Source organism: Austrofundulus limnaeus, unplaced genomic scaffold, assembly GCF_001266775.1.
Source record: "Austrofundulus limnaeus strain Quisiro unplaced genomic scaffold, Austrofundulus_limnaeus-1.0 Scaffold514, whole genome shotgun sequence".
Taxonomy (NCBI): Eukaryota; Metazoa; Chordata; class Actinopteri; order Cyprinodontiformes; family Rivulidae; genus Austrofundulus; species Austrofundulus limnaeus.
In genome coordinates this window covers 262,503-274,022 of record NW_013952916.1, presented here as the reverse complement: position 1 = coordinate 274,022, position 11,520 = coordinate 262,503, and the positions used below count along the sequence as shown (strand labels likewise).

General features: G+C 42.1%; 2 protein-coding genes across 2 annotated transcripts in view; one reads left to right on the top strand and one right to left on the bottom strand.

Annotated features, from left to right (window-relative positions):
* lpp (LIM domain containing preferred translocation partner in lipoma) overlaps positions 1-11,147 on the top strand; it is a gene marked incomplete at its 3' end in the record, with an annotated part of 100,105 nt that extends 88,958 nt beyond the window's left edge. Inside the window, 2 exon segments of the mRNA XM_014025994.1 lie at positions 1,468-1,646; positions 11,027-11,147. Of these exon segments, the coding sequence (XP_013881448.1) occupies positions 1,468-1,646; positions 11,027-11,147 (300 nt within the window).
* Positions 6,692-11,520, bottom strand: part of LOC106530390 (dynamin-2) — a gene marked incomplete at its 3' end in the record, with an annotated part of 53,307 nt that continues 48,478 nt past the window's right edge. The window contains 1 exon segment of the mRNA XM_014025993.1: positions 6,692-6,742. Within this exon segment, the coding sequence (XP_013881447.1) occupies positions 6,692-6,742 (51 nt within the window).

Below are 11,520 nucleotides of genomic sequence, written 5' to 3'. Positions count from 1 at the left end.
TGTGTGTGTGTGTGTGTGTGTGTGTGTGTGTGTGTGTGTGTGTGTGTGTGTGTGTGTGTGAGGCAAACCTCAAGGGTTCGGAGCAGCGAGCTCATTAAAGGCTTTATTCCACTTCCAGGATCGTGCAGGATTGCAATATGGACATTGTTTATACACAAATGTTGCCCAGGGAATAATGTTTATTTCTATTACCATCTTGGAGGAGAGGGGTGGAGGGCGGGGAGTGGGCTGGGGTGGATTTAGGAGGAGGGGTGCAGAGCTTGTCTGCACACATTGCTTTTCATGAAATACTGCCTCTCCAGGAGTGCTTTGAAGAAACGGCCGTTTTTCAAACCACTTTCTTTCTCAGCCCAGAGTCATACATCAGCCCTCTCACTCTCTGTCCTGCTGCGGGAATCAGATCAGGGCCTGCAATGAGCCTCATACGGGTTTGAAAAAAAAAAAAATATATATATATATATATATATACATTCCTGTCTCATTAGCATATCAGATAGAACTGTCAGTGAGCGCTGGAGTCCAGGCAGGGGAAGGCTGGGAGTTTTACCTCGGCTGAGCGCTTCACATAAGTGTCATTTTAAGCGGCAGGGCCCACCGGCACATCTGGGAGGCAGCGGATGACGCAGCGCAGTGTTGCTACACACCCCGAGCCGTGTTTGGAAACACCGAGGCAGCTTGCTGCTACAGCGGGGGCCAGCGGGAACAACTGAACCGTGCACTCTTTAGCCCAGCCGAGCGCAGGATGAGAGGGGGGGAAGGGGGGGGGCAGAGATCCAGGAAATGCCTGAGCGAGAAGCGGTGCCCATCAGCTCGTACACACTGCCTCATCCGGGGGGGGGGGGGCATTGATCACCCCCCTCCCTCACCCCTGCTTGATATATTCACCCTGCTGTAATAGCATCGCCGTTAGGAGAGGCTCTGGTTATTTATGAAATATTGAAATAACAAATGGCATCTATGTGCTGATATTAAGAAAAGAGATGTCACAAATAAGCCAGAGGGGGGGCTGCAGCCACGTCCCCCCACCCCCACCCTGCACCCCCAGTAGGCTGCTTGCCCAGTCGCCTGGCTGCAGAAAACCTGCCGTCATCACAAACTGGAACTATTTACTGCTCACACTCTTGCATAAGGCAGGATGGAGTGTTGGAGAGGGCAGCTGAAAAATGACTCTGTTTGGGTTTCAGGGTAGGGAGGGTGAGGGGGGGGGTTGCTAATCAGATTCCTCCAGCTTCAGAGTCATCTGAGGACAACTCCTCAGCTAAAGGTATTTAGTTGGTTTCCAAAGCCTAAAATGGGAGCAGAGTGGAGCGCAGGCTGTGATTAGTTTCAAATCAAACGCTCCAGTTTGAAGGAAACAGGAGAAAATGTGGTTTTAGTTTTCTGGCTGAGGGTTTTAAAGACCAGCTGGGGGAAGGTGTTTGGAGTCCTCATCAGGTTTGTTGTGTAATCATGTGTTTGTGTCCACAGAACACCCTGGAGACCTGCAACGTCTGCAGCAAACCCATCATGGAGCGCATCCTGCGGGCGACAGGAAAGGCCTACCACCCTCACTGCTTCACCTGCGTGGTGTGTCGCCGCAGCCTGGACGGGATCCCCTTCACCGTGGACGCCTCCAACCACATCCACTGCATTGAGGATTTCCATAAGTATGGAGCTAAACMAGTCACTCTGACACTTTACATTTTTACAGCACATACATGAATATAGCTTGATTCTTCAGCTCGCACCTTTGATTCACCTCCAAAATGTTTCTATTGTTTCCTGCGAGGTCATAAATGTCAAATAAAATGTCACCAAGACAGATTTTATTTATCTCACTCAATCCTCGATAAAAATGTCRACTAACGCTTTATTGTTATTTAGCTCCCTGTTCTTACATTTGGATATTTTTTATTAAATATTAAATGARATGTATAAATATTAAATCTGAGTGTGTAAATCTAAATGTAAAAGTAAAATCTTAAATTCTGCAGATAACTGATAACGTTTACATTTAAGAATTTCAGAAGYGGGCGCAGCCTTTGCTGTTGGTGCACAGCTTTTGTTGTGACATCATCAACCTGCGACTAAAGCTACCGCTAACGCTGCTAAAGATGGTATTTAAAATCTAAATTCACAATGTGTTCATTGAAAACAATATGGATGGTACCTGTGGTCRGGCAGTTTGAAGTGCAGCTCAGAGACCGACCACAAATACAAGTTTGATGTCTTGTAGGGAAGCATTAGCAGCATTAGCAATGTTAGCAGTGTTAGCTGTGTTATCAGCATTAGCAGTGTTAGCAGAGTTAGCAGCTTTAGCAGCATTAGCAGTGTTAGCAGTTTTAGCAGGGTTAGCGGTTGCTTTTTTTCATGAGGTCATCACAAGCCGAGCACCAACAGCAAAGTTTTTGTTCATTTCTGAAATGCGTAAATATAAACGTTATCATTTAGCCACAAGTTAAGATTTAACTTTAACATTTAGATTTACACATTTAGACATAAAAGTTATCAGAATATAAGAACAGTAAGCTTATTAAAAGTAAAATGTAAGGGGAGATTTTTAACTAGGATTTTACTCTTAGAAAGTAAGCTAAATAATGAAAATGTGACATTTTTTAAATTTTGTTGTTTACACTTGGCACCCCCGATAGTTTCCAGCTTCAGTCCCAGTTTAACCCAGATGCTCTTCTCTTTTAACTCCCAGAATTTGAGACATTTTGTAATTTGTAGACTCACTATGTGGTAAAGAAATCCTCTTCTTCAGCCCCTGAGTTTAAATTTCTCTTCAGCCAATCAGCAGTTTGCTGACTCACCTTACTGCTGAGGCTGACTGATTGTTTTCTTTAACAAACCAGAGGACACTTTGTGCTGGCAGAGCTGAAACTGATTTATGCTGGAGGTTCTTCAACTGGACCTGAACTTAACCCTTGTTTTAAAAACTGAAGTTTCTACATCTACTACAACTACATTTCTCATTTCTAAAACAGATTCAATCAAACTTATATCATTTTCAGTTAATTTACTTTGATTTGTCAGAAGTGAAAACATCCTCTTGTGGGCTGTAAATAAGATAAAAACTCGAGCTGTATTCTACACTGCTGGTATTTTCTGTGAATAAAACAAGTGGGTTTTATTTTTTCAGGAACTTGAACTAAGCATTAATTGTTCATTTAGAGTGAGGCTRTGCTGTGAAGTGAGGGATTTTAAAGCTGAGTTCCTTTCTGCAGGAGAACATTACCAGCGTTTGTCTTCTAGACTTGTTGTCTGCTGTGTGTGCACCGTGTCGTCAGGCTGTTGCACATCTGTGCACTCGTCTTTGCGAATGAACTATTATTGATCAAATACATATTTTTCATGAACTTTAAGGAGTCTGCGACATGCATATTCTACAAATACAAACAGTGGAAGAAAATGTCCTGATATTTAACGAATTTGACATAATTCATGATTTGATCCATTTTGTTACATTGATTATTTTCTGTTGGACGTGATGACAAAGGAGAACTTCCTGGTCTTTGTTTATTGAAACAATGTTTATTGATCTGTACTGTTCATCTCTCTTGTGACTCGAAATAATCCAATGAACATCAGATTCTTCTGTCCTGTCTGTATCGTCAGTCGTTATAGAAACTCTCTGTTAACGAGCAGGCCTTTGACATCACTTCCTGTTACTGCACAGTCAAATATTTTAACAACTGTTCATCTCAGTGTGATTTTAAAAATAATCTTAGCTCCACTAATGATAAACTACTAAACAGAAAAAAAAATTAGTTGAAGCTAACGCTAACCGCTAAAACGACTCTCAGTCACGTCTCAATCTCCTTCTAGATGAAGACAGGTGAACTGACACAAACCTTTTGTTAGTTTTCTGTTGGTTTAATTTAAAGGTGGGRGGGATCATCTGTTGCAAATCAGCCAATCCAGACCAGAGTTACAGCTCTATTTTATGATACTTCCAGTTTATCCCTTTCAGAATAAAAAGTGTTTCTAGATCAAGTTWGTATTTTTATAAATACTGGAAAGGTTATTCAAACGACAAGTAGTAAATTATTTTTCTACCATATTTTATAGGTAATCCGTTTTTCTATTCGTTATTTAAATATTGTTAAATATTATTTTATTAATTAGTGATGCTTTCAGTTTGAATTTAGCTGCTAAAGATGCTACATGCTACAGTGCCTGACGCCACCAAAACTGCTTGTCAGGGGGGATGGTTTTTATTTAATTTGGGGTAAATGACATAAATATAGAAGGTTTACACTTGTGAATTTTTTAATGGATTTAAAATTAGTGGACCCTAGTTTAATGGAATCTAATCAATCCACTAACAGTTTCCAAAGTGAGCAAAAAAGCTTCTCTGCTAAATGGTGAGTTCCACTGTTAGCAGGTTAGGGAACTGTGAGCAGTAAATATTTACACATTTGAGTGACCTCAGTTTAGTTAGAGTTTAAATCTGACACAAGTGACAGGCTAAATGTTGGTTTAAATGCAACCATTATGTTTTTAAATGCTTTATGGCACAAAGTAAAATCAGTTCAAAGCTGCTTTAGTTCTAGTAAAGTATAAACTCACACAACACTGAGCCCTTCTTCATATTTCTGACTGACTTTCACAAGGATTCTCAAACTGATGTAAAACAGCTGCTCTCACTTTAACCCAAACAAACTGGTTGTTTTTTCTTACTTCCAGCTCCAGATAAAGCTGTTCTCTGATGTATTACAATCACTTTTTTTATTTACAAATCTCAAAGAATGACACAATTAACTCATATACCAAACAAATCAGAAAGTCCAAAGTTGAACTAAAACTATGTCTTTGTGGAGAGAGCAGGGCGGGGTCATCTGCAGCTCACAGCCTTATTTGCTCAGACTGCAGGCTTGGATTGTTCAAATACTAATCAAACACACACGTTGGTGTCTCTGTCCTTGTGGGTAGTCTTGTTTAAAGTACCTCCAAGTGATACTTGAGTAAAAGTTCAAGTATTTTACCATAAAATTTCTTTGATCAAAGTCTCCTCTAAGACTATTAAGCTACTTAAAGTGATGTTTTTTGTACTTAAGTATTAAAAGTAAAAGTGAGCGGTTAGAATTTCCAAAAAGACATTTATTCTAAAGGCCGTAATGACTATAATGTTATATTAAAATGTTAATGTTGACAAACTTCAGATGTTAGTCTACCTATCTGGATGGTAAAACATATCTGAATGGTTTTTTTTTTTTTTAACAATAACAAGCCAAAACGACTTTCTACTTCTTACAATTTCTTTTAYATGTAAGGCCTAGAAGTGACAAGGTGGCAAAAAATTTTACTTAAGTAAAGTATCCACTTAATTTTTCACAGAGATTCACACACAGGTAATTATCGGGGATGGGGGAAGGGGTTCTGTTTTTTGCTAATTAACCTTTCACCGTATTTTCTATTTTTAATATATTACAGTCCTTGATGTCACAGTTATATAGAAAATATGGACAGATTAGTGACAACTATAAACTGTCCATATTTTAATATTCTTAAAGACTCATTTCAACGTTAACAATATTCGTTATGTTAGTTCAATCCCAAAAATTTATCACTGCTTTCTACATTAGATTGATATAATAGGCAGCAGTCTAATCACTATGGGGGCAACAGTTAGTGTGTTATGTTTTGGCACTGAACAGACTATTTATTAGCCTACCTGCTGACTGCAGGACTTCCCCTGACCTGCAACACAGGAGCACCTGGCCATCTGTAGTGCTGATGTAATGAGGATCCATGCAGAGAGAACAGACTTCATGAATCATCAATATTGTTGRTCCAGACATTAAAATTATGCTAAATATTAAACAAAAATTGTTTTCTACTAATCTCATGAACGACTTGAGACCAGTCTGTGATCTACAGGTGGATCACTGTGGCCTTAATGGGCAGTCCTTATTTAAACTTTTACACATGTTTTGTAGTACTTGGTTATTTCATCAGAAATATGATAACAAGCTGCACCTTTTTGTGAAAATCTTTGACAGAACCTCYCTTCAACGTGGACGTCACCTGCACACATTCTGCTCCACTTAACTCTGACATTTCTTTTGTTTCTCCAAATCAGTCAGAAGGAAGAATATACTAAACATGACCCCTAAGGTGGCTGGTCACCTTATCCTTTATTACATCTCCACATATAATATAAACTGTTATCTGGATTTTCAATCCAACAATGAAATTTAACACTTCTAACTCACTTTTCTTCATTTTAAGTGCTCAGTTTTRTTGTGGAAGAATCCCAGATAAATGTGAACAAAATGATCAAAGGTACTGTTCTGTGCACTGTTGCAGGTAAAAAGTCCCTTCATTAAAAAAAGACGGTAAACAGGACTCTGACCAGCAAACAGATGCTCATAACGCGTCAGAGAGATGTTTATGGCGTATTTTCCCAATCAGTGGACATAAAAGGAAGACGTTGTTTTGGTGTTACCAACTCTCTGCTCTCGTTCTATAAACTCAGCAGTAGGTTTGCTAATACAGGATGTTGGGCTTCCCTTTTGGGAATTATCAGCAACAGTTGCCTAAGACGTGATCTTGAGACGTGGACATAAATTTAATGGCACATTCCTGTCAGTGCACCACACTCGGCCGATTGCATAACCGCCACATTACCAGAAATGTTCCTCAGCTCAGTGACCAGAAGGGAAACAGAAGAAAACCGCTGGTTCACCGTGTGTGCGTGTGCGTGTGNGGCTCTGAGGGACGGATGATGGTGGGTCTGTTGGGTGCAGCCGGGGGTCTTCTGATGCAGGAAGACAGAGGAGAGAGTCTTGGCCTGGTGGGACGTGTGTGTGTGTGTGTGTGTGTGTGTGTGTGTGTGTGTGTGTGTGTGTGTGTTGCCGCTCTGTTGCTGTTGTCTAACTCCACATGTCACGTGTGACCTCAGCAGCGCAATCCTTTATTTCGAGGAATAGCGCTGCGGAGCTGAAACTGTGCCGCCCGTGGTTTCCCCGGAGCCACGCAGACCCGTCACTTCCTGATTCACAGAGTCTGAATGAAAGTCTGGAGCAGAGGAAGTCCTGGCCTTAGCTCCGGTCACCTCACAGGAACCTGAAGCCTCAGCGTGTTTTTCAGATCCTCATCAGGTCTATTGTTAGAGTGGCCTCTTCTGCTTGAGGATATTCCAGTTTCTGCTTCAGTAAACGTTACTGAGAGATTAATTTAGCTGCAGTAACTACCTAACTATATTTATAATATATATTATATTTATATTTAGGAAGGATTTTTAAAACTTAAGAAAATACACTGTTCCTTTTTATTTGTGGAATTGTTAGAGGATGTTTTGGAATAAATCAAGTTAATTTTGTCGTTCTTCATGTAACACTTGAATAAAACTGTAGTTTTCTGTTCAACATGAGGTTCTGGTTTCTGCACAGATCCTGGTCATGTTCAGAGGGATTCTGAGCCACAGGCTTGAACTAGGGTTGAGGGATATTAGCAAAAAAAAAGATTCACAGTTATTTATAGCATTTAGCCGATACTGATTAATATGATCATTAATAGATGGCACTTGCATGTTTTTGACTCTTATCAGTTACCCTGTGTTCTAAAATTATACCAACAAATCATCAGTCAAACTAACTTCTTCCTTTTAATAGCTACACTCCACATGATCTCAAACATACTGATGACATGGAGGTACATARGTATAACAGCTAGAGTGAGTCTAAACCACATGGTGGCGCTAAGCAAGAGTCTGGATTTACCATGACAGCACAAAAGACTGATGATGTAGAAATCAAAGACTATTAGTATTAACAAAATTATGAATATTTTAGAGTGTATATAATCTATCTAATGTATATAAAAGTGTCAGAAAGCTGTGAGTTATATATTTACCAATAGAAGAGAAACAGGAAAACATCTCATTTCACAAGTCAACAGATTTGATCTTATTTACCTCGATGTGGATATGATCTGAGCAGAACTGAAGGTAATAATGTAACAGTTACATTAAAATACGCTTATAAAGTCAATATAATCGCTGTTATTTATTGAATTGTCCGTCCATCTGTCCGTTTTCTGCCGTTTATCCGGGGTCGAGTTGCGGGTGCAGTAGCCTAAGCAGAGAGACCCAGACTTCCCTCTCTCCACCCTCTTAGACCAGCTCCTCTGGGGGAATCCCAAGGCGTTCCCATGCCAGCCGAGAAACATTCTTCCTCCAGCGTGTCCTGGGTCTTCCTCTGGGTCTCCTRCCAGTGGGACGTGCCCGGAACACCTCACCAGGGAGGCGTCCAGGAGGCATCCTAACCAGATGCCCGAGCCACCTCAACTGGCTCCTCTTGACGTGGAGGAGCAGRGGCTCTACTCTGAGTCCCTCCCGGATGACTGAGRTTCTCACCCTATCTCTAAGGGAGAGCCCAGKCACCCTGCYGAGGAAATTCATTTCGGCCGCTTGTATCTGTGATCTCGTTCTTTCGGGCACTACCCAAAGCTTGTGACCATAGATGAGGGTAGGATCGTAGACCGACTGGTAAACCGAGAGCTTCTCCTTCTGGCTCAGCTCTCTCTTCACCACGACAGACCGGTACAACACCCGCATCACTGCAGATGCAGAACAAGAATGCAGCACCAATCCGCCTGTCGATCTCCTGCTTCATTCTTCCCTCATTCGTGAACAAGACCCCCGAGATATTTAAACTCCTCCACTTGGGGCAGGACCTGCTCCCCAACCCAGAGAAGGCACCCTACCCTTTTCTGGCTCAAGACCATGGTCTCTGGTTTGGAGGCACTGATCCTCATCCCGGCCGCTTCACACTCGGCTGCTAACCACTCCAGTGAGAGCTGGAGAACACGATCTGATGAAGCCAATAGGACCACATCATCCGCAAAAAGCAGAGATGTGATCCTAAGGTCACCAAAACGGATCCCTTCAACACCTTGGCTGTGCCTAGAAATTCTGTCCATAAAAGTTATGAKCASAATCGGTGACAAAGGGCAACCTTGGCGGAGTCCAACTCTCACCAGAAACGAGTCCGACTTACTACCAGCAATGAGGACCAAGKTCTGGCACTGGTCATACAGGGACCTAACAGCCCATATCAATGGGCCTGGTACCCCATACTTCCAGAGTACCACCCACAGGAGTCCCAGAGGGGCACAGTCGAACACCTTCTCCAAGTCCACAAAACACATGTAGACTGGTTGGACGAACTCCCATGCACCCTCCAGGACCCTGCTGAGGGTGTAGAGCTGGTCCACTGTCCACGACCAGGACGAAAACCACACTGCTCTTCCTGAATCTGAGATTCGAACATCCAACGGACCATCCTCTCCAGAACCCCCGAATAGACCTTACCAGGGAGGCTCAGAAGTGTGATCCCCTATAGTTGGAACACACTCTGCAGTCCTCCTTTTCAAACAGGGGGACCATCACCCCGGTCTGCCAATCCAGGGGAACTGCCCCCGATGTCCAAGCGATATTGTAGAGTTGCATCAACCAACACAACCCCACAACATGCAGAGCCTTAAGGAACTCTGGGCAAATCTCATCCACCCCTGGTGCCATGCCACCGAGGAGCTTTTTAACCACCTTTGTGACCCCAGCACCAGAGATTGGAGAGTCCGACCCAGGGTCCTCAGGCTCTGCTTCCTCATGGAAAGACGTGTCGGTAGGATTGAGGAGGTCTTCAAAGTATTATGCCCACTAACCCACAATGTCCCAAGTTGAGATAAGCAGTGCACCATCCCCACCATAAATAATGTTTGTGGCGAACCGCTTTCCCACCGAGATGCCGGATGGTGGACCAGAATTGCCTCGATTTATTGAACTGGTTAACAGATATTAGCTTCTGTAGCTTATATTGTTATACAGTGTAGCACTCTGCTGAATCATGCTACAATTTAAGACTACAAGCTGAGTTTGTCTCTGATTTATGTCATATTTACAGTGTAAAATAATTTCAGTTTAACCATTTTTAGGTTTCTGCTAGACAAACATGACCTGTTGAAGAGATGGTTAGCTAATATCCGTAGAGACGAGTTATCTAATAGATGCTACTAAATGCAACTGTCAGAAACCCAGGGGTAATATTTGATCAGGAGCTTAAATTTAATAAACAAATTGACTCTGTAATCAAATCTAGCTTTTACCATCTATGTCTACTGACCAAAGTTAAATTTTTCTTAAATAGCTCTGACTTAGAGAAGGCCATTCATGCATTTGTAAGTTCTAGACTTGATTATTGTAATGGACTGTATATTGGTGTCCCTCAGTCTTCCCTAAGACGACTTCAACTTATCCAGAATGCAGCTGCCTGTCTTTTAACCAACACCTCTAGATGTGAGCATGTCACTGCTGTTTCATACACTTTACACTGGCTTCCTGTCCAGTTTTGATTTGGTTCTAAAATTGTATTGTTTGGTTTAAAAGCTCTTAATGGCACTGTCCCACTATATTTATCTGAACTTTTAAGCCTAACTGCACACGGGAGATCCCTGAGGACATCAAATCCACTTTAATTGGATATCCCAAAGTCAAGGCATTYGGGAGACCGGGCCTTTTCAGTGACAGGACCACGATTCTGGATCAAACTCCCTAGACCTTCGCTCCACCTCTGACCTTGGCATCTTTAAGTCCAAGCTCAAGGCTTATTTCTTTAGACAGGCTTTTAATACCATTTAGCATAGTGGCATTTTCTCTGTTTTTATGCATTCTTGTTTTGTGATGTGATTATTTTTACTGTAAAGACTTTGACTGCCTCACACAACTGCCCCTCAAACTATCCATGTTGTTTGGACAAARAACAGACTGCTTCTGGAAGAGGAGTAGCTGAAGCAAAATGCTGCCCTTATTGTTCGAGAGCTTTTCACTATAAACAAACACACCCACAGTCTTCTGACCAATCACAAAACTCTGTGCGTTCACCTGTGAGAGAAAGTTGGTCCCATGTCTTGTGTTGAGAAGGTGCAGGCGAAGCTCCTTTGTGAACAAAATCACACAACTGAGATGGTGTTTGTCAGCTTCAGATGGAGCATGTAGATGTAGCAGGATTGTTCTGAGTTTGTCCCTGTTGTTTCCCCACAGGAAGTTTGCTCCACGCTGCTGTGTGTGCTCTGAGCCCATCATGCCGGCACCGGGTCAGGAGGAGACCGTTCGCATCGTGGCTCTGGACCGTGACTTCCATGTTCTGTGTTACCGCTGTGAGGTAAATGTTTTCCTGCAGGTTCCTCAGAGAATGTACGGGCCGGCTCACGACTCACCTGCCTCTAAACAGAGCTCCCTCTACCCCACACAACATTCACACACTCTCAAAGTGATTGGTCACTGAGCAGCAGAATGAGGAGCTCTATTTAAAAAATAATAATAATAATAATAATAATAATAAAAGAAAAAAAAGGCCTTCAATGTGCTCTGGTGTGACTTCATGGAGGAGATGTTAAGGTCAAAGGAAAGGAAAGCAGATTATCTCAGCTCAGAGAGAAGAACTTAGTGACAAAATAGACACAAGTAAATAGTGTGTGTGTGTGTGTGTGTGTGTGTGTGTGTGTGTGTGTGTGTGTGTGTGTGTGTGTGTGTGT